The sequence below is a fragment of the Haliaeetus albicilla genome, chromosome 9, assembly GCF_947461875.1.
Source record: "Haliaeetus albicilla chromosome 9, bHalAlb1.1, whole genome shotgun sequence".
Taxonomy (NCBI): domain Eukaryota; kingdom Metazoa; phylum Chordata; class Aves; order Accipitriformes; family Accipitridae; genus Haliaeetus; species Haliaeetus albicilla.
The window spans coordinates 11,877,111-11,899,884 of NC_091491.1; the positions used below are offsets into that span (position 1 = coordinate 11,877,111).

General features: G+C 44.6%; 1 protein-coding gene across 7 annotated transcripts in view; it reads right to left on the minus strand.

Annotated features, from left to right (window-relative positions):
* Nucleotides 1-5,146: 5,146 nt before the first annotated feature.
* CALN1 (calneuron 1) overlaps nt 5,147-22,774 on the minus strand; it is a 129,801-nt gene continuing 112,173 nt past the window's right edge. For 3 of the 7 annotated variants that reach the window (XM_069791504.1, XM_069791506.1, XM_069791505.1), the window contains exons 5-6: nt 18,576-18,729; nt 5,147-10,335 (exon numbers count right to left, since the gene is read on the minus strand). In XM_069791504.1, the coding sequence (XP_069647605.1) occupies nt 10,172-10,335; nt 18,576-18,729 (318 nt within the window). In that variant the 3' untranslated portion in view covers nt 5,147-10,171. Of the gene's footprint in view, nt 12,354-18,575; nt 18,730-22,774 lie in introns of all 7 variants that reach the window. The other 4 variants (XR_011326098.1, XR_011326097.1, XM_069791507.1 and 1 more) reach the window with 4 other exon arrangements.

The following is a 22,774-nucleotide window of genomic DNA, read 5'->3' on the forward strand; positions in this document are numbered from 1 at the left end:
GAAACCAATTATCCCTTGGTTTCACTTAGTGAGTCTTACCTTCAGCCTAGGGTCAACAGACCCATCTTCATGAAGGCAGGAGAAATCCACAGGTTTTCCAAACACTTCCCACATACAGGGTCTCAGAGTTTGTCCCATCCCTTCTGTACCAGGGAGGTCCATGCTGCTCCCCAGCCACAGACTGTAAACTGGAGATGGAGCCAGTTCTGGGGTCTCTGGATGATAGTTCAGATTTAGAAATAAGACTCTCTCCCCCTTGTACACTGCAGGAGAAGATTAAGAAATCTATTCTTAATCATAGCCAGGATGCTTGGTGATACCCCTTCATCACTTATGGTTTGTCTGGTTACTTAAGGTCAAGGGCTCATGGAGCACTCAGTGCATTGCCAGGAACCTGAGGAAGCATTTCTTTACTGAGAGGGTGGTCAAACCCTGGAACAGGCTTCCTATAGAGGTGGTCAATGCCCCAAGCCTGTCAGTGTTTAACAGGCTTTTGGACCTTGCTCTTAATAATATGCTTTAACTTTTGGTCAGCCCTGAAGTGGTCAGGCAGTTGGACTAGATGATTGTTGTAGGTCCCTTCCAACTGAAATATTCTATTCTATTCTATTCTATTCTATTCTATTCTATTCTATTCTATTCTGTTCTGTTCTGTTCTATTCTATTCTGTTTTGCTCTGTTCTGTTCTGACCCATGCACACAAGATGGAGAGGCATTTAGAGAAGTTGAATGAAACGAAGACAAGCAGTGGTAACTGGTAATATGGCAGTGGCAATACAGGGAACTGCATTCTTCCCCCATGAACAACTTGAGGCTGATGAATTGCTTGTTCATACTCTATCTGAAATCATCTCTATGTAGGTGAACACGACTCTTTTAATTTCAATAGTATGCAGATGCCAAGGTTGCTGGTGCCGGTCTGGAAGGTGCGGAGCAGCCCATGTGTGCGGACATGCCAGGCCATGGGATGAGCTCCCCAAACGCTCTATGCAGCCAATGGGAAGGATGCTTTTGCTATTCAATTCACATATCTTGCTGAACATGCAGATGAGTTTAATTTATATTTAATCAGCCTCTGCAAACAGCAATCACTTGAGAGGTTTTTCTGTATAACACGCAGTGATTACCCTTATTATAGCGGTACTGTTCGTACTGCCAGTGCTGGGGTCTCTCAGCCCCTCCATTTGAAATCCTTCACTTCAGGAGGTTTTAATGCTTTCTGTAAAATGTTCTGCAGGCTGGAACTTGTTGAATCCAGAAATGGCTCAGTAGCAGCCGTGCTCATGGTCATGTTCTCCTTGGGACTGAGATGGCTCTGCGAGCCCTGCTTTGTCCCCGTGGCTGTACTGGGAGTCGAGATGCTGGCTGAGCCTTGCCTGCCTCGCCACTCGCTACAGGTAGGTGATCCTGCCTGCTTGAGAGATCCATAATGACAGGTACTTGCAGTAGTTGTGGTTTTGCCCTAGGATTTGTGTGTGTGAAATTCAGTGCTGCAGAAAGCAGCTTCTGCTCTCTGAGGTGTGTTGAACTTTGAGGTGTGGAAACCAGCCATGTGGGACCCGTTTGTATGATTTCTCTGGCACCTTCAGTAGAGCAGGACCTTTCTGGTAGGTCTGACTTGATGGCTTCAGAAGCACAGAGGCTGAAAACTGATAGGTTGAAGGCAGAGACCTGAATTTTTTGTGAGACTAACTTGTGATGTAGGGAAAGAAGAGCTGGAGCTTTTGCACAACTTCAGATGGTCCTCTTCCCGGGTTTTCTCTATTTGTCTGTGTTTGTAATTTTAGCTCAGACCTAGAGGTACTCCACCATCAGCAAGCATTTAAGGGAACACTGCTGGACGCTATTTTTCTTGCCCAAAGCAGAGGTGGGAGACACTGCTCCTCAAATAGTTTTGAAGCCCTGTCTCTGAGCAGTCACGGGACATGGAAAATTTGCTTGCCTGTGCCATCGGCATCATGCCACAGGTTGCTGACCCTGTGCTTATGCCGTTGTATTGAATTTGTGTCTGTAGTGACATGTATGGTCGTCCTGTGATTATCTCAGCTTTCTGTCATTATATGGTGAACTTTTTCTGACAGCTTATTCTAAAGCCAGCTCATTATGGGCAAGTGGAAATCTAGACAGAAATTGGGGTTAAAAGACCTTTATTACCGCGTGGCAGGCGTGCACTTGGCATCTTCAGTCTGATACTTCCACACTGTTGTAATATTGCATGTGCTGGTGGCACTTCTAGTGGATTTATCACCTTGCCTTTTGGGGAGGTGATGGTGGAGCAGGACCTTTTTTCATTACAAATGGTATTATAGGTAAAATGAAATGGCTTTCAGCCATTCCTTACTGTTCCTTGCCCAAGTCTCTGTATCCCTAGCTGTTCCTTAATTGTATCTCCTCCTTTCTTCCCCCTTTTCCCCGCCAGATTTCCCCTAGCCTTAGCAGCTGGCATGAAAGCATCCCAGCTCCTGCATAGACAGCCTCCTTTTTGAGCAAAGACCAAGAATGGAAATTTCTGTTTCAGAAAGTTGCAAAAACGTAGAAGTTGGGAGGCTGATGAGTAGCATTCAGCAACCTCAATGCTAGCAGCAGCGATCAACATCTGCTGTAATTACTTTCTTTAGAACTTTACAAATGTGCTGATAATTTTGGTGGCAAGAAGAACAAATGGGAAAAGATCTGGAAGATACTCTTGGTGAATTTTTTAATTAAAATGTTTTTGATTTTTGAGAAACTCTTAAAGAAGCAATTAAAACAAGATGATATTAGGCTATACTTACATGGGAAAGCCTTGCCAGGATTAACTAGCTTGTACCAAATAAATTACTGCCTCTGGATTTGCATTAGCAAATACTTTCTATAGATGTTAATCAGGAAGGAGTGTGTATTGAGTGAGTGAGATCGTAGCAGCAAAACCAGCCTGCAGGGTAATGGGCAGTGTACGTATCTGGAGGAAAGTATTGTGTCTAACCAAAGACACTGTCTGCTGGGAGTTTTGAGCTTGGGGAGCCCAATGATGGCAAGCGGTTTTAGACGGGACCATGCCTGAATTTCATTCAGAGTAAGGAAAACCTTGTTTCTTCAGTATTTGTATTTCTATAATTAAATTTGAGGCCTTGGCCAGCCTCCATTTAAACAAAGAGCCAGGGTGTGAAATACTGTGCTGAATGATGACCTAATCCAAATCCCACTAAGTCTGGGAATGTTTCCACCGACTCCCCGGGAGCTGGATTAGACCCGTGTGGTCGTTCCTGCCCATGGCCAGTGCCTGCTCCCCCAGCAGCAGGCACCCAAAACCTCCCGTTGGGGCACAGCTGAAGGATGGGGCTTTTGGCTGGTATCCTTCACCTGTATTTCTCTGTTGAATGGAGAGCACTGAAATAACATGAGACCTAAATGGGCTTGGGTGGAGCTGGAACAGTGCCCATATTCATGGGCTGTTTACGGTGGGATGGAGCAGTTTGGCCTCAGTCCAAATGTGGTGTGTTTTTCTCTTTTAAAGTTTGTTTTCTCCCTGCAGTCAGTGAAGATTTCCAAATGGTATCACACTAACCTGTCCAGCATGGTGCTCAACCTTGCTGAGGGCTGATGGGCAGAAAGGACCTGTACTAGCAATGACGTCAGCAAATTTCAAGTTCTGAATGGTTTTGGTGGCCGAAATACAATGTACAAACCTGTGGTTTCATTGAGGGCATTGAACACAATGATCTGCATGAGAACACTGTTTTCAAAGAAGAGCTGTGTGGTGTAGGTTTCTTTTTCCAGCAGGGAATTTCTTGGATTACTCATTTGTTCCTATGATAAATGTATAGGAATTCCTACAATACATTTGATTCATTGCTGTAATGAATCCAGGTTCATTCCTAAGCCATTCATAAAATGCTCTCCAGTTACCTAACGTAAGAGGTCAACCAGAGTGTACAGTATCTTTTTTTAAACTATTAGATCACAAATTTTGTAAACATTTCTTGCATCGCTTGCTTTTCAGTGGTAATCCATGCATAGACAATTGCTCATACTGAAAGTTGTGATGGTTCCAGGAATAAGGAACAGTATCTGAGCTGCCAGGCTGTTGTCCAAATGGTTGCAACTAATAAATAATGTGAGCCCATGAAATGGGATGTGATAAATATCATTGTCTGGGGAAAACCACTCATTTTTTTAGAGTTTAAATGAAGGAATCAGAAATGCTATTTTTGCGAAAATGGTCAGGTCTAAGGAAAGCACCGGAGCTCCTTTCCAAGCACACGGTAGAGGTGGTACTCTACCTATGGGCATGGTGGGAGCTTTGGCTGTCCCAGCAGTCCTACCACTATGACTTGGGTCCATCTGGGTGAAGATGACTTGCCTACATCAGCTGTTTCCTTTTAAGCTTTAATTTAGGCACCACTACAAGCAAGTTTGGGTACAACCATTAACCTCATCCTCATTCTCTAGCCAAACAGCTTGCAGGACACAGTGGACTGGTAGCTGTGGAGAGTGATCTACAATGAAATTAAGAGATCTGGATTTGCTAAGGGAGCAGCTGTTATTCAGGGCATGCTAGTGTAGTTTAGCCTCACAGAGCAGCTCTCATGGTATGGAGCCTTGGATGTAGAAGAGACAGGATTAAAACCTGTGGTCAGTGTCCTCTTCCAGCAGCAATGTGCTGGACCCAAGCCCATCTGAGCTCAGGGAAACAGGCTCTGACTCTCTGGTAGGTATAAGAAAAGGAGTTTTGAGTTTTTAAGCAAGTGCCATAAAAGAGCACGTGGCATGGTCTGACCCTTCTCTTTGAGATCTGCATGTGGTGCCCACCAACCACACCAGTTGTGGTTGTGGCTTTGACTTCCACTTCCAGAGAAGTTCAGTTCCTCTCTTTGGCAGGCTGACAAGTCCTGTGCATCTGTGTCGCTCTCGAAGCATTGATCCCAGCTCTGAACAGCCAAGGCATCTATTCAGTTAGGAGCCCTTTCTGTAGTAACAGGCTTTAAAATATGTAAATCTAGTTTCAAAGCAAAATAAAAAGCCCAAATGTTCATGTATGCCTCAGAAGGAAGAAAGGGTCTCTGTCCTAATATTTTATGCAAATCTAGCTTTTGCTCTTGTACTTGGGCATGAATAAATATCAATGACTGCTTCAAAATGAGGAAAAAAGAAACTTCATCCCTCATCAAAAGAAAAAAACCTTTATTTCTATTGCATAAATAATGGTAAAATTAAAATCTTTTTATACAGATTATATATTTACAGTAGTGTTTGGTTAGAGGAAACAGCCGATACATATGGCATTCGGTTTTCCTTTATACATGTCTTTATACACTTCAGTAACTTGCAATAACATAGGATTTAAGTTGCATGCCAAGTTAATTTATATTAATATTTACAGTATTTTGTACAAAGGTGTTTTTTTTTTTTACCATTATGCTGCTGACTTTGTGAGTTGTTGTCTCTAATTAAAACGTCATGTCTTTTGTTAACAAGCAAAAAATGGTCAGCTTTTAACAATGAATGGTAAATGGCTTGAAAACAGTGAAGGGTGAAATGATGACAAAAAGGAGATGCATGTATTACTGAAGAACTTCCTAGAGATTAATCAGGAGGCATTGATTACTTAGATCCTAGTATGGATTAAATGGCAACAGGCTGGATTCTGGGCTTATTCCAGTTTAAGCCAATTAACTCTAATGAGTTACTTCTGATTTACCCTTGAGTCCAAGAGAAACTTCATCTCTCTCTGCTCCTCCCCCCCCCCCCCCCCCCCCCCCCATTAAAATCTGAGAAAACAAGAGCTGCTGCTTGAAGCTGAAATAACTTTGGCTCCTCTGAAAGAGATGGTAGGAAATGTAATACCGTTCTTGGCTTGGTGCAATATGAATATAGAGGCTTTATTTGAAGACTGCTGTCAAATGGCAACCCCTGGGGCCTGATGCTGTATGGTTTGGGTTTAGTGGGACTGCTCACAAGAGAGACAAGACATGCCGGAGAGCTGGCAAGACCAGAGGGGTACCTACCAGAGCAAGCTCAACAGCTTCAAATGGGATGATCAAATGTCTACTTGTTGGCTGATGAAGACAGAAGACCAGCTGATAAAGAAAAGTCGTATTATGGATCTCACCTAAAGCGTTGTAAAAATAGCAGTGTTTGAAGCTGTTTATTCATGATGCTGGCAAGACTGGCCATGAACAGCTGTAGAAAATAATTGGTTGGAAAATGGCAATTTCATTTAGTAATGCTTCTCAAGGCTACAAAGTATTTTGGTCTGTCTTGACAGAAAATAAAAAAAAACCTACAGTATTTTCATCATCAAATTGTCAAGTATGATCTTTAGATCCAGAGGATTTCCTTTTTCTCCTTTCTCCATCTTCTCATCGCTTCTGTGGCTGAAATTCTTTCCTAGTGATGATGCCAAATTGAGGCAGTTTTTCAGACTTTTGCCACTGGAGAGGTAGGAGTGGAGTACTCGTCCAACTAAAATGTTGGCTGATTTTCTGTCCATCTTGCTCTTCATGAAGATTCTACAGGTCCTAGAGCTGCCTAAAACATCCTACTTGAACTGGAGAAAAACAAGATCCAGTCCTGATAACAACCAAGAATATAGAGAGATGAAAATGTTGTGAGCCTTTTCTTTTTCTGTATTAAATTCCTGGGAAAGTAATAGGTTTTAAGTAATGCCAGGGAAATGTAATTGCACTGTCAGAACACAGTACAGTAAAATAATAGATTGAAAATCAGCAAGTTCTGTACATCTTCATCTGTGGAATGTAAGCATGATTCAGAGCCAAGAAAAAAGATACTTCATCAGATTTTCATTTTAGAAGAGTTGGTTTTTCTTCTTTCAAATCCATAGTCATCCATAAAGCAGAAACTAAATAATTTATTACACTGGTGGATAAAATAGGGAACTTCATTCTTAGTGATCTTAATGTATTCCTCCTACTGCTTCTCTCCTCGCAGATCTAAGTCTGACTTGGGACTGTGCACCTCTTGCTTTTGTGCGATGACAGCCCTTTACAGCACTGCTTGCTCTGTGCACGTGTGTGCAATGGGGGGGGGGGGGGGGCACGGGGGAGAGAGAGTCTTTTGTGGAAAAAGCTGAGAGTCTCTTTGTACCAGGCACCTCGCAAAGCAGTGTGTCATCTTGAGCAGAGCCAGCACTGGACCTCGGACAGCCACCACAGTCCTCTGGGTGTCCCAGGAGATGTTTTGGTCTTGTGCAGCAGGCAGAAAGATGCAGCGTGAGGTTTTTGTGAAAGAATATTCCTATGCTTTTCATGGCAAAAAGTGTTTGCCAGTAGGTACTTCGCTCATCCAAGTCTGTCAAACAGACTTCAGCCATCCAGAGTAATATCCTTATGAATGCTTTCTACCTTTTCTTGATTTGCTTGCTTGTTATCCTATTTCTTATGGGAGAAGGACCAAAAAAACCCATTTACTTGGCCCTAGCTTAAAGAGGTGGGTATATATGTACATATCTTTTCTTTTACAAAGTTGCTGGAAGTCTCCCATGTAAAGCAACCAACATCCAGCCCTACCAGTGCACCCTATCCAACATGTGAGCTCCCAATAACCACTGAATAGCCTGTATGAAATCTCTCCAAATCACCAGATGATACCCAAATAGTCAGGTGCAGCTCACCTGGGAGCAGGGGCAGGTAGCTGGGTCTCCTACCACCTCCCACCCTTCTGCTCACAGGTGACCTTGTCCTGGGGGGTCTGTGAGCACCTTCACCAGGACAGGGTGTCTGCTAACAGTAACTGGCATATTTGCGGGTACCCATCAAACATGAAAAAGAATTGCTTTGTCAACTCTCTTTTTTCCTGTATGAACTCCAAGAGCACGAGGACCAAATTCTCCCTAACAAAGCCAAGTTTTTCCAGTTGCCCACCTTGTTTAATTCTTTACATTACTGTTGATATTGCTTCTGATTAGAAATTCTCAGTGGTGGACTCTTTGAGAGGGTCAGGCCCCAACAAAATCCTTGGGTGGCACAGCCTGTCGTGGGCAGGATCCTTCTCCCCAGGGCCACCTCCACCACCATGGTGCACTTGTCCTGCCTGGTAATTCCTCAGCTGTGATTTTCTTTATGACTGACCTTATGGTGTGGCTTTGGATGTGACAGGTAAGCAATGTTCCTTCAGCAGCTTTTGCTGGAATTCACTTCTCCGTGGCCTCCAAAGTATTTCAGCATGCCATGTGCCTGCCGTTCCCTCGTTGGCTTCTCCAGGAGCAGAAAATCAGAACGTGCCTTCAAAGTTAAAGCTAACGGTTAAAGTCAAAGTCAATGGTTATCAATGATGCAGCCCGCTGCCTTGCAGGAGCAGTGATCCAAATCCTTCCCATCAGAGATCAATCCCTCTGTGAAGGACCTGCCCAAAGTGTCCTCGACAAGCACAGGACAGCCTGTGTCAAGCAGTGCTTACACTGCGTTGATTTCACTTGCTCCCAAACCAAACCAATGCCTCTCTCAAGCTAAAATAATCAGGTCCGTCCCAAACCCTTCCCTGCACGTCAATCTCTTTAATTGCACACATATTTTTGTGGCTAAGCCAACAGACTTGTCTTTGGGGTGCTCACAATTTGCTAATAATGTGCAAATCTGTGAGCTGAAATGCTGTCCCAGGCTGCTGGGAGCTGTTTGTCCATCCTTGGTTTGGCTGGGAGCGTGTCTGCAATTGCTGCGTGTCGCTCCGACATGGTGGCACACATGTCACGAACAGCGAGGGTTGCCATAGCAATATCCTTTTCATGCAGAATTGCAGTGCTGAAAAGACACTTAAATTCTCATGTAACTGGCAAGAGCATAAGTTTAGTGCTTTTTCTGACAGCTCTACCTAGCACTGCTGCAGTCTGGGTATTTTTTAAAGTATGTTAATTAGCACTTAAATAGGTTTTTTTTTTCTTAAAGTATGGGATGTGGGTTTTTTTATTTTTATTTCTTTGATTCTTCTACTTTCTTCCCCCTAAGCTTTTGCCATCAGGTTCCAATCAAAATTTTACTGCTCTATTTTTACCTACTGTCTGTAAAAGCAACAAAAAGCCCTTTTTTTTCTTCTTGTGTAGAAGAAAAAAAAAAAGAAGATAAATGGATGTTACATAAATGGAGCCAGGGAGGTAGGTAAGAGACACAGGTCCAATGCTGCTGGCTTGGAAGGATGGGAAGGTGTCAGTAGAAAGGTTGTGGGGAGAGGAAAGGATGAAGTGGCTTGGCCTGATCCATCCTGCATTGCCACTAGCTACCAGAAGACCCTGACTGATTAAAGAAGGGTTCTCTTCAAGACGCCTTTAGATGGAGAAAGGCTGCTCTAGGAAGGAAAAGGAGACCTCTGGCAAGACATGACACTGATTCATAATGGATAAATTTGGTTCCCTACAGAAAAAGCAAACCCCCAAAACCCCCAAATCTTATACCCAGTAAAATCAGTGGGGAGTTTTGTGATGAACTCTGCTGACACCAGGCTATGGCTTTTACTGATATATTAATTATAGGTTTGGTTTTACAAATGGAGCTTCAAGGTGAAGAATTATACTGAAAAATGACTGTATTTACAAAGGGTTTTATGGAGCATGCATGTAGAAACTATGGAGCCTTCCAGAAAGCTTAAGAGAATGCAAAAGATCATCTCGTCCGTACGGTAGCTGTTATAATTGGAGTCTGCCTGGTGTTAGCTGTCAGATGAGTGAGAAGAATGTGGAGAAATGCCTGGTCTATGTGTTTTAGCTTGTGTTTCTAGGCTCAGTGAAGAGGCACCGCTCTGCCCCATGCTTCTTCTGTTGCTGAGCGGGGCTGGTAGGTTGGTGCCCACCTCTCCGCTCCATCTCCATCTGCCCCTGCTGCCCATATTCACTCCAGCACAGTCCCGGTCAAAAAAAATCTTAACAAGTATTACTCAGTGACAAGTAACATTTAGACTTTTTTTCTGCTGCTGCCCCTTTTTCACATGCCCCTGAGACCTGAAAATGTGGATGACAGTTCCCTTAAAATGATCTCAAAGCTCATTATCTCTGATGTCCAGTGCAGCGCGTGCTGGGAGCGCACCTTGGCTCCCCAGCAGTGTGAATCCTGCATTCAGAGTTTGCCTAAGATTTTCCGCTGTTGTTTTGGTCTGCTGCTGCCCTAGAGCAAACATAAATCTCTCCATCTTCTGGGACATATAACAATTTTTTGTGGAATATTTTGCAGTTGACCTCTATTACTCACAGCAGAACAGAAATACAAAAGTGTGTGTTTGTGGAAAAAAAAAAATGTGCAGGAAAAAATAACTTGGCTGCTCTGGAAAAGGCTGCTGTTGTCTTCGGTGATGGAGGGAGGGCACCAGGAAAATGGCAACGATGTGGAGGTGGGCGACTGAGACACACTCCTAAAGACAAAATCCAAAGCAGTGATGTGAGTTTAAAGGGGTGATGGGAGACAGAATAATGAGAAGGAGATTTTCAAATCAGGCTACTGAAAAATACAGGTTAAATGTTATCGATCAAACTTGTAATCAAAGCAAGACCTGAAACGAGTCGTTGGGATGGATCCAGGCTTAAGCTGATGGCTGCTGTGTAGCATGAGGGAAGCTCGTGGTTTGCAATCCCTTGGGGAGCCATCCTGCCCCCTCTTGTGACACAGGAAACAGTCATCTACATTTACAGGAGCAAGATCTCGCTGTTCCTTGGTGTTCCTGGAGCTCACCCAGCCAGCACCACAAAGCCAATGCAACTCCAACGCCCAGGTGCCTCCATGGACCTCCCTGGGAGTGCTCCCCATGCCAGCTCCGTGAGCTCTGGCTGGGAAACCTCTCCTATGAGGGCAAGGAAACCAGATCTTTCCTGGGGTCACATACAGGTGCACAGTTCATCTGAAGGTAAATGCAAGGATTAATGTCAAGTTTAAAAGGAAAAATGCTTTCCAATGTAATCCTGGCTCCAGGCTCACCCAGTCCTTGTGCTTTCCATGGGATGTGTTGTGTCTCTAGACTGCATCACTCCATCTTCTCCTTGCTGCTCATTAAAGTCTCTTCCAGGAAAAATAACTAACACTTGCAGGATCTGAAAGTCTGACATGCTATGTAACATCTGGCGGTAGGCTTTAGTTTGATTCCTTCTTCTCTTGCTGCAGTCTGCTTTTCACCTTGCCCTCTTTGGCGCCTGCCCATGGGACAGTGGTGGGACAGCTACTGGGATGAACTGGAGCAGCTGGCTGGTCAAAACCACACACTACCATGTAGGCGAAAATATAACTTCTCTCACGAGAAGGTGTCTGATGCGGAGGTTTCACTGCGAATTACAACCAGGGCATATGAAATGAAATAAATAAAAATTGCACAGGCAAGGAGAGGGGAGGAAAGCTCTTTCTGAGCTTTCCTCATGATTTTCATCTCAGATAAGGTTATTGAAGACTGATATAGAAGAAGGGCAAAACTGCTGGAAAGCAAATGTTGCTGAATATGCAGACAGGACCAAATAGAGGGAGTTTTAACTGGTGCTGGTGGTTGCAGAGTCGGTTGGAAGACTGTGCACAAATCTCAGAAATGCCCATGTGTGAGAATGGGTGGTGCTTCTCAAGCCCTGATTCACGGTTGGAAAAAAAATTGCAAATGGACTCATGCTACCCCACAGTCTTGTGTCAAAGGCGGCGTTTATGAACCAAAAATAGAAATTTTGTATGACGCTGGCAAATTCTCCTCTTTTTTACTCTGAAAATACTGTACAAGGATGCTCTAGCTCCCCTCTAATGCCGTAAACTCAAAGGCATGGTCATAAGGGAAAAACAAAGTGAAGCTGGAGTACATGAAATAAAACGAACAGAACTTGCTCGTGGCAATGCTACGATCAACTTCCTGGGAATGTGGGCCCAGCGGAGAGCTATGCAGAATAGTCAGTCGGCCCCTAGGTTAAAACACAGCCCTGCTGCAATAAGTCATGAGGCTGTGCCTCTTTAAAACTGCAAAACAGGCTGCTGGATGAAAGTTTCTTCCAAGTTACCATTGCTGTTTTGAAGCAATAATTCGGGACTCCTGTATATTTTTTTTTATTGCATTAGGAAACAAAACCTTTAAAGCATTAAGACAGCCCTTTTATGTCCCTGCCAAAAGGATGTAGTTGATTCACAAGACACATTACGCTGCTGGCCTCAGGCTCCTTGTCGAATGGTGCTTTATCTGCCTGCCTCTGTCTCTTTGCCGTGTGAGAGTCGGTTCGGGGGAAGCTCACCCGGTGGCATGCGCATGCATGGTCAGTTTGGTTCACAGTGTCATGGCGAGAGGCTACTCCATGCCGCTCCGCAGGATCTGGTTGGCTGCAATCAACATCACGCTTATAATAAAGGCCATGGCAAACGCACAGATAAGGCTCTTCCGTACGCAGGTCTGTCTGTTCTGCTTCTGGGCGTGCACTGCAGGGAAGACATGGGAAAGATGAGATGCTCAACCAAAGTAATGTTTTTGCTTTCCACCAGGATCAGCTGAGCTCAGAAATCCTCCTTTGCCTCTGATTATTAGCTTGGCTTAGCCCTCTAGTCCACCTCAGAGATCCACTGTGCCGGCCAAGTCTTACCTCTCCCTGCTGGGACATTTCCAAATAATCCACCTTACCTTTCATTGCTTCCAAACCAGCTTTCATCTTAGACCACCCTCTCATACTGCAGGAATTCCTTTCTCTCTCATCTTGGCTTTTAAACCCTTCAAATGCTTGTAGGTGTATTTTGGTTTATCTGTGCATTTCTTTTAAGCTCTTTATGAAGTTCTCCCTAAAGTTCTTTAATTGGAAATGTTGGTCTTTGGTGAATCCCATCGACTCATCCAGGTCAACTGGGAATGAGGAGAGATTCAAGATGTGCTCCCTGACCACAGTTAAAAAACCACTGTGATAGCTCCCATGATTATGCACAGTACGTTAGTCATTTTTCCAAACTGTCTTTAGGTTTTCTGTGCGTAAGAAAAATCAGACTTATTAAGAACCTTTCCAAATGAATGCTTGCAGAATAATCATCAAAAGTGGTGAGAGTAATTTTGCAGCAGTTAAAATGCAGACAGAGTTGGGATTTTTTCAGCATTTGACTTACTTAATTTTTTTTTTCTCCAAAGTTCATCAATGAGGATTCATGCTGTGACTTGCTAAAGCCAGTTAATGTCTCTCTCTCTTAGCCTCCCTAACTATGAATATCAGAAGGTATTGGGGTACTATGAAGATTAATCTGTTTGAAAAGACCTTGAAGGTCCCCCGAGATAATCACAGAAAGGCAGAAGATCCTCACACACAGGGTGGATAATTCTGCCCTGCCGCTATGGGCAGTAACACATAGTCTTGTTTTGGCCTGTGAAGGGATGTACCCATTGCCTTTTCCTCATGGATGGACTTCTGATGATGGGGGACTTTCAGCTGTTTGACAACAATCTCAGAATTACAATAAACCTAAAATGCAACCAGGAAAAGGCTCCAAGTGTCCATGTTTGGAAAAGTCAAGGAGAATGTTTTTAGAATATATAGAAAAAAACCCTTTTCTGATCCAGGCTTGAACCTCATTGCCCAGAGAGCGGGGAGCACTAGATGCTGCATTTTGAACACTTGTTTCATCCCCCCTCACCTCCTCTTAGGATTTAGCAGTGCCTGTGTCCTAATCCCAGCTCCCATGCGGTGCCCCAGCACCAGCTCAGCACCAGAGGCACAAGAAGCCCTTGTTAGGCAGCACTTTGAGTCAGACTGCCCATGGCAGGGAAATGCTGCACTACCAGTGCTCCAAGGGACTTGCTATATTCTGTGCAGATAATGAAATACGCCTCATGGCAGCTCTTCTAAATTACTTGCTTTTTTCTTGCGTTGCTCTACTCCTTGATTCCTTCGCTCACTTCTATAATGCACAGAATCAATACTGTGGTTCCTTGGTTTTGTGCTTGATGCCCTGGCACTTTGAAAAGCTTGTTAAATCACAGCTTTAGTTATTTCTTTCTTTAGTTTTCTATTATTTTTGTACTTTGAAAACACTCCCAGCCAGCAGACAAAACAGTGACACAAGCCATCACAGTCACCATTGCCGTTCAGTGTGGGGCTCTGGTGCTGATTACGGTGACTGGGAGCAGCAACTGAAGACTGGCCAAGGCTTTTTGTGATGGCAACTGTCCTATTCAAAGGAAAAGAGTAAAGCATGTTCAGTGTTTCTTGCAGAAGTGTTCCTGAATTGAACAATTTCTTCAGTCTGCTGTTATACCATCAAGTAAAAATAGAGCTTTAAGGCAGCAGGATCCAGGTAAGTAATTGTTATTGTTCTTTACCAACTGAAGGTACACCAAATAGCCAAATAACTCCAGAAGAAAGGGGAAAGATCTGTGCTGAAATGTCGAGGTGTTGCAGATCCAGGGAGAACCTCTTGCTGTTGGTTGGGGCTCAGCAGGAATTACTCCAGCAAGAAGACGAGTATTACAGTTCTTCTGCCCCCTTGCAATCCATAGGGAGACGAAGAAGCTGAAATTACTGACTTTCTTCACTGTGAACACAACTACATGCTGCCCTGTGAATTGCGCTCTTACATGCGAAGACCCATTTGCCCCCCCTGCTAACTGGTGAGTTTTCACCCTCAGTTCTCTCCTTTCTCCAAATTCATATAACCTCTGAGCATGTAATCTGTGCTTTTTCCTGCTGGTTTCCATAGCTGGCATTGTTGCAGGGCTGGATGCTCAATCTGTTTTGCATTTTGTTGCCAGCAGTTTTTAATACCCATGGGACATGCCAGGGTCCGGACGTGAGCTGGTTCCTTGAACATGGTCAGAGCCTGAAGCTCCTCTGGAGATGTCCTGGCCCCTTCTTAGGGGGGAGAGCAACTCACGGGCTATCCAACATAAATGAGATCTCAAGAAGAAAAGGCAAATTGAGGCTGGGTCATCCTTCATCTTCTCAACATGCAGAGGACAGGCTGGTGAGCAGGACTCACCATGGTGTCACTAGTGGCAGAGACAGAGCTACCACCACTATAAATTCTCCACCAGGACATGGGGTTAACGGGTCCAGCCCATTTCAGGGTGCGTTGGTCCACTGGCTGTAGCTGCTGGGCTGGTCACGACGCCCACAGTGTCTTCGAGATGGTCAGGGTAAGCACTGAGAGCCTTCCCGTCTGCAGAAAAAGGCTTGCAAACAGGAACAGCTACAGTGTATTTATAGTGGCTTCTGTCATAACCCTGCCAAAGGTGAGTGATATTTGCTTTCTCTGGTTGACTGGAGTTATTTTTGTTTTAAGAAGTCAGTTTTTCATTCGCAAGCCCTTAGCTGAGGAGTGAATGCTCCTAGTGCTTTTCTGGGGGGAACAGGGAGGGTTGCTGTGGCAGCTCTTGTACTTCCAGTTAATTTGAGTGTCAGGGTTGAGGGTGAAATACTTGTGGCAGACAGCACAGGTCACCATAAGCAGCTGGCACTCTTGTTTGCCACGAGCTTAATGTCCTGAGTGTTTGGATAAAGGGAACTGCCAGACAAATGATTTTTGTACTATAAATTTTTGGTAGTACAATGTCACTACAAACAGTTGTCCTTTTCTTGTGTCTCTTCTCATAAAAACATACACTCTTCTTGGTTCTCAACTTCCTTCTCCTGCCCTCAGCATTAATAAAAATTGAGAGAAAGGCTGAAGACATAACTGTGCCTCCCTTCTGGTTGTATTCTTTATCAGCAGAGCTGGTGTGGGCTGCTTGTACAGAGGAGTTGGGCATTTTCATTGCTTTGCTCTTCATCAAGAAGGCGGCAAATGAAAACCCCTAGAAATGCGTAGGAGGGAAAGTTGTAATGTAAGCCTAGATCTGACATCTTGCAAATGACTCTAATGTTCAGAGTGAACGGAACAAAATCCTGGCCTTGTCCCTGACCATAATATGAATATTGTATTTGGGTTAAAGCATGTGTGTGGTTCTGTGTGTGTATATGAGTGTGGGAGAGAGAGATAAGGTATATCATCCATGTTGATATAGGAAGAATATTACACAGTTGTAAAGACCTTATTATGACAAGAAGCCAAGATGGCAAAATTGTGAGAATGACAGAAATTTGCACATATTTGTACCAATGACGATGTTACCTGTACAATGCTGCTTAGCACCTGGTGGGGCTGAGCCAGCTAACCCCAGGTGTGGAGAAGGGGGGCATGTGGCTGTCCACAGGATGAAGGGGTTTGGGGCTTCTTTTTGATGGCAGGAACATATCCAGAGGTGACAGTGAATGGAAATTCCCTATTTCAGCAAGGTACTACTGAAAGTATGGGCTATGTCTCTTCCCTTAGGAGCCATTTCCAAATCTCAGTGAAAACCATCAGGGCTCATCTTGGCTTCATTCCTACCCATAATTAAAGGAACTTCAATGGGGTGGATGAAATGTACATTAAATATAGATGTGAGCATCTAAGCTAGTCCCTTTAGGCTACCTTTACAGTTGAAAGAAATAGGTGCTTTTTAAGGTGCAATTCATCTCATCCCAAGGTACCACCTAACATAAGCTCGAGGAATTATACCCAAAAAGTATCTCCTTCACTCTACTAATTAAGGAGTAAAGGGTGACTGACTTACACGGAGGTGCTTCTGTACAGCCGTTTAAAGCTAGACTGAGATGCTGTCCAACCTTTATGACAGCTCTCCCTTAGTGCCATTGATCCATGCCATGAGGCCCTATAATTTATGCTTTTGAGGCCTGTAGGGATCTTAGTGCTTGGGAAATGGGAACGCCAAGGGCACAAGTGGGGCATTCAGGTAATGGCATGACCAACCTGGAGAGCTGCAGGGATGCAACGTGCTCCCAGCTTGCCTTTCCTGGGAGCAATGCTCATGTCAGAGCTCCCATGGACCAGAACTGTCCCCTTCTTCTGGGACCTGAAGCAAAACTTTGCATTTTTGTTGACAGTGTTCAGTTGATCTTTATTCTCTGGTGGATTTGTGCGTGTGTGTGTGTATTTCTAACAACATCTAAAAAAGGGTCTGTTTTGCTTCTAGGTTCTGCCTAGCACCAGCAATGCCAACATCCCACGAGAAAAGCTGTTCTTGCTGTACTTTTGGAAGCTGGGACTTCCAAAATGAGATGCTGAGCATTTAGGTTTTCGGACCCATTTTTTTTTTGCGACTGGGATAGTTCACCCAAGTACTGAAGCTGAAAGAAGCCTGCATGGCTCTCGCTGTGGTGACAGCTGGCGCATGTCTCCACTGAATCAGCAGGTCAGTGGGGACTAACAACTCCATTCATGTAAGTAAGCATCTCTTCCTCCTTGCTGCTCTCCAGGAGGAACAAAAAAATGTTGCTTGGCTTGATTCGAAGAGTGTTGCTTCTTGCCTCCCTCCTGCAGGCTTTTTAAAATTCAGCTGTTCTCGTCTACATCTTTTCTGCAGTATTTAGCAGAGGGTGAGTGTGCTGGATATAGCTGCTGAATCCCATTAATTAGCCAGGTTGAGAATTGCACTAATATGTTTATCCTTTGCTTTGTTTTAAAGACGCTTCAGTGTCTCTGCCTGGTGCCCTTTCAGAGGCTATTATTTGACCCCTCAGATTATCAGAATTTCCCCCCAAATGGCCTATATAAAGTGGCATTGCTGTGGGGGGGGAAGCACACTAGCTGTCCCAGGGTGACGTGCACAAACCCTGAGATTCTCTGTAGGTATCTCCCTGGACTTTTCTACACTTGAGATGATTTGTATCTGTTTAGATGTTCCAACAAGCAATACTTCGGAGCAGCACAAGTTCCTCTGGCCAAGAAAATCCTTGTCCCAAGGTGGCTTAAAGTGGGGAATGTTCTTGCCAGCGTTAGCTCCATTCAAAGTGCAAAATCCACTGTAAAAGTTGAGGCTGTCTCTGATCCCGGTTTCTGATCGCTTAGTGATCTTGTGGCACTGCTGAGAGGACGCTGTGTTAAGCAACAGCTGCTGAAGCAAAGGCTTCTCTTTCTCTAGCTACCTCTGAAGATTGCTTAGACCTCGATCTTGCAGACACTCTCACATGTGTTGAGACGAGCTGTCCTGGAGCGTACCTGTGTGACATATTGCAGGTCCACACCAGTGGTCCCGACAGTGCTGACCAAGAGGTGTGCAGGGCAGCAGGGTGCAGATGCACTGTCTCTGCTGGTGTTACAATGCAGGGAGAGGACTCTCCCCAGCAACAGCCGGGAGAGAGCTGTTTCTTGGGAGCCCGGGAGCCCAGAACCCCAGGAAGACATTTTCTGCTTATGGAAAGACAACAGAAAACTGGTGGAGCCTAACACAGCTTGCTAGGGCAGGACCCACTGCCAGTAAAGTCTTTCCATGGTAGGCTGAGAGAGATATGTGTATTTCTGTAGGGAAATTCAATCTCTTAGACACTCACCTCAGCATGGGCTGCACATCTCTCTGCCTGAATCCCATCAGAGGAAGGAGGGCCATAAGGCAAAGCACCCACTAGTTCATCCTCCTGCCTGAAACAGGATCAGCTTTACTTAGACCACATGGAAGAAGGCTAACAGCAGCTCTTGAGCTCTCTAAGTGTGTCATTGCTACTTACTCTAAAAAAGCTCCATGCTAACTCCATGCACTCTTGCCCATTGCATGTCACGGATCAGAGTAAGTTTTACAGATGAAGCAGAAAGAGAATAATTGTACAGAAACACAGAAACTTTATCTCTCACCTTCAAACTCTGTTTGGCAGTTGCCAGAGTTTTCATTTAAACTCTCCTCTTCATTGATAATGATGTTCTCGATGTCCTTCATTGTTAAGTGGTCCCGGAAGGCATGGTAGAGGATGTGTTTCAGCTCTTCCAGTGTTATCCTCTGCATGTCGAACTGTGGGAAGAGGACCGAGTTAAATTCAGCCACCGGTAACAGGCGTGGTACTCAGAGGAAGAGAGGCATGTGGGTATGTCGCAGTTCCCTACTCCTGTTTTTTTCAACCTCATTTCAACACCTCAATATAACTTTGCAAATTTTGCTCTTTTGGGTTCATTTAACACTAACAGTGTGAATGTTGCAAATGGATGTTGCTAGAGCTCTTGCCAGCTTGCTTAATGCTGGTAGAGCAGTAGAGAAACACAGCCCTATGCCAGGGATGATCTTCCAGCCTGGAGTTGCAGCAATCCGGTGTCAGTCCTGGCCATCCCAACAGAGATAAATTGCTGAGAGATTCCTTTGGTAGCTCCTACACCTTGCCATGAGCCACAACCTTGTCTCTGCCCCTTTTTTTCCTTCTAACTCTCCAGTTGTACTTGCGTGGTGAGCACAAGCAGAGAACATTTCCCTCTTAGCTGACTTCTGCTGTAGATCCAGTAGGTAAATGTTGTTCTTACACACACCAGATATTAAAACCAGATCATTCCTGCAGAATATGTAGAAATGAACATTTTGCAGCAGAGGAACTTTGCATACGTGTAATGTTTGTGGTATTAATATCTGCTAATGGTACAGAAGAGAGGGCATTCACACTGGCTGACTTGCAGTGCCAGGTGAGGAGACGAGTCCCTCTGAGCCACCGGTGCAGTCAGTAAAGAAGGATGGAAATGCTGTGAGTCAGCCCAAGTCTCCCCCTGTGCTGCAGAGGATCATCCTCTGACCAGCATCTTGAACTCTCAGGCCTTATAGCCCAAAACACAGGCATGGTTACAGCAAACAGTGAGCACCAGGACTTGTACACCCTCTTCTAAACTACCTACCTTCGAGAAACCTCAGAAGGGCCAAACCCCTCTGGCTTAACACTGCAGTGGAGGAAAAGCAATGCAAACTTGTGCCCGCTTCTGCAACTGAGAGTGTGGCGATAGCGTGTGATCAGATTGCATAGCTGGCATTTCGGAAACATTGCAGCAAGAAATTCCCGCTCCTTTGCCCCCAGCCTGATAAGGACAGGACAACCTTATCAGTTCTGAGCTGCTTGGTGCGTTATCTAAGGTTGTCTTCCCCGACCACTGCTGCACACCTCATTGCACAGATGCAAAATAATTAATCCTCAAAGTGGTTAACTAGGAAAAATAAGTGCCTTTTGATTAAATCTGGACCCTGAAAGATTTATGAGTATTTGTGTGTATAGGCAGATTTGCACACATTCATATATATTTATCCATCTATCCTTAGAAGCACTGATTTCTACAATTCTATTTACTTGTTTATTTCCTGCAACAATCAAACACCTGGTGCAGAAAATCTGCAGAAAAGTGGAGAGCAGGGGAAAAGCCAAAGAGCCTGGTTTTGCCCCAGATGAGTTCTCTGCAAAGCAAGTGTGGTGGGTTTGGTGTTTTTGCTGCTGTCCTTGCTCCTCAGGGATTCAGCGTTCACACTGCCCAGCTAAAAATAGCGAGCGCACTATTGTCACCAGTGGCTCCTTGTTGCACAGTTCAAAGCTGTATTGCAAATCCCCCTGGTATTTAGTCACAAATTTCCAGCCTGCTTTGATGTACATGAAGAAATCTCACCACCTGTATTCTGCTTTCTTTAACGTTAAAAAGAGCAAGTAAAATTGAGCAGCTGTGTACTTCACAATGAGCGTGATTACAAAAAGCGTTTTTCTTGGCAACTAGAGGTGTGGAAATGGGGGTTAATTCATATGGTTGCCTTACAGTGGTGTCGGGAGGTGTCATTAGTGGAGACTTGCAGAGTGCCTTGAGGCTGCCCGGGGTTTGCAGCTCTCCCGGTCGGCTTCCTGCAGTGCTGATTGCACACCAGCGCCATGGAGGTAGAAGCAATGATTTCTCACCTACCACCCAATCCTGTATTCCTCTAGGGTCTTTGCCTTGGGGAAACTCAAACCTCAACTTGAGCCCCAGCATCTTCCTGAGTCCACCCATATGCTAAATCCATAATTTCATCCTAGTGGTCACTTCATATCAACAGGAGCAGCCTGTCTGCACGTGGTTACCCCATCCCATCTCATCAGGGTGTGATGTTCAACCTGTGTTGGAGTTTTCTTTCTGTTCTTGGCTCAGGGACAGTTCTCTGAGGCCAATACAAATTTTTTTTTTGCTGTAGTTTATGGGTTTGGTTTTTTCCCCCTTCAGGGAACAGTCTTTCTAGAAGCTGTCCAAAACCTGTGTTCACCCATCACCAGATGGATGCTCACCCCTGTGAGTGCTTCACAACCCAGATCAGTGTCTCTGAGACCTGCTCTTTATTTGCATCCTTTTTTGAGGATATCTGCAAGGATGTGTGAGCCTCCATAAGACTTATTTACTGGAAGTGCTCACAGACTTTACATGGGCAGGGTAGCTGAGGATGAGGGACCTCCAATATGGTGCCTGCATCCTGTTCTTGTGAGAGTAACAGACAACTGACTGCTTCGGGATCTACCTCACTGTGTTGGAAGAACAACAGCTCCAGATCAGCCCTCTGGTCCTTCATGTCTGCTTCCAGAACTACAGGTGTGAAAACTCACCTTGGGACACACGTTGCCTATGTTGACACATGCTGCTCCTTTCCTCTCACTCTTAGAAGGCTTTGCTGGTCTCCCGCTATACCAGCATTGCCACTAACAAGCTTTTGCAGAGTCTACTGTGATGCTACCTGTTGCTTTCCTTCAAGCTACCTGGGTTACAAACACAACCATGGTTATCGTCTAATTCTAACAACGTGGAAACAGTAATGACTTGTGGAGTTTTGGGTGTTCTTGTACCAGTTAATCTATCTAGTGGGAGATAATTGTTCTCTTGACAAACATGCATCTGTTGTTACATCTCCAGCTTTTGCTTTTAAGCTTTATGCTAATATAGGGAAAAAATATTTTTTTATTTTTCCATCGTCATTTTGCCTTTTAGGAAGAGGAACCATCTCAGATGGGGTTCAAAATCACCCTTGTTGGCTCATGTACTGAGTGTTTGGCCTGTTGGCAAGCCTTTGTTGGCCATTGCTCCTGCTTTGCTCTATGCTCCAGTACTTTCATGCAGGAGGCATGTCCTCTGTTAGATATATATCAGCACAGGAGTTTGTCCAGAATGGGCTCAAGCTTGGTACAGCCAGAGACAAGACTTTGCATTGGGCTTGGGCTCCCAGGTAATTTCTTCTATTATCATTGCTCTCCAATCTGGCAGTTTCCCTGATTCACTTTTCAATTACTCTGGCTTTTTATTGTTGTAATGACAGTAACCAGGGAGCAACTCTTAACTTTTATTGGCTCCACTTAGAGAAAAACTGTGACTATTGCAAGCTGAAAACTTTCTATAGGATTTATAATTAGAAGAAATCAATGATGCTGCTTCTGAACCGGTGCTCTTGGAATACACTGTAAGCAGTGATATAGAAACAAACTGTGCCCAATGCTGAGGCTTAAATGCCCCAAGTGATGCAGTGAGTGCCCTGAATGAAAACCTGTACTTGTACAGGTATGTCTGGCTTCTTGGAGAGCACCAGGAATTGTCCACTGCAGTTTCTGATGGACCTCAGTAACTGTCCCCAAGAGAAACATTTCCTGGAGTTGAGGATGTTGTCCCAGGAGACATCTGGAATGGAAAGTGGACCTGATCCAATCCAGCCTGTAGCTTCCTGACTTCTCCTTGATTTAAATTTCCTGCTGGGAATGAAAGCAGAGTCCCTACCAGTTCCTTCAGTCTCCCTACCCCAATTTCCCAAATTTGCAGCTGATTGACAGCTGCCATGCCTGCAGAGCACTAGTTTCACTCCTGGCATATTTTTCAGATACTTCTGTGTCCTACCTGGTATGCTTTCCTTCTGCTCTATGCAGGGAAATGACCCTATGGGAAGAGCCTGCTGCTTTGAAGAGTTAAATACTGAAATATAACTTATGATAATTTCCTTTAATATCAGCTCTGCTTTTAAAAAAAGTGGGAGGGTCTTCTCTTGAATCCTAAGTTGGCCTCACTGCCATGCAGATGGGATGATGCCAGGCTGGGAT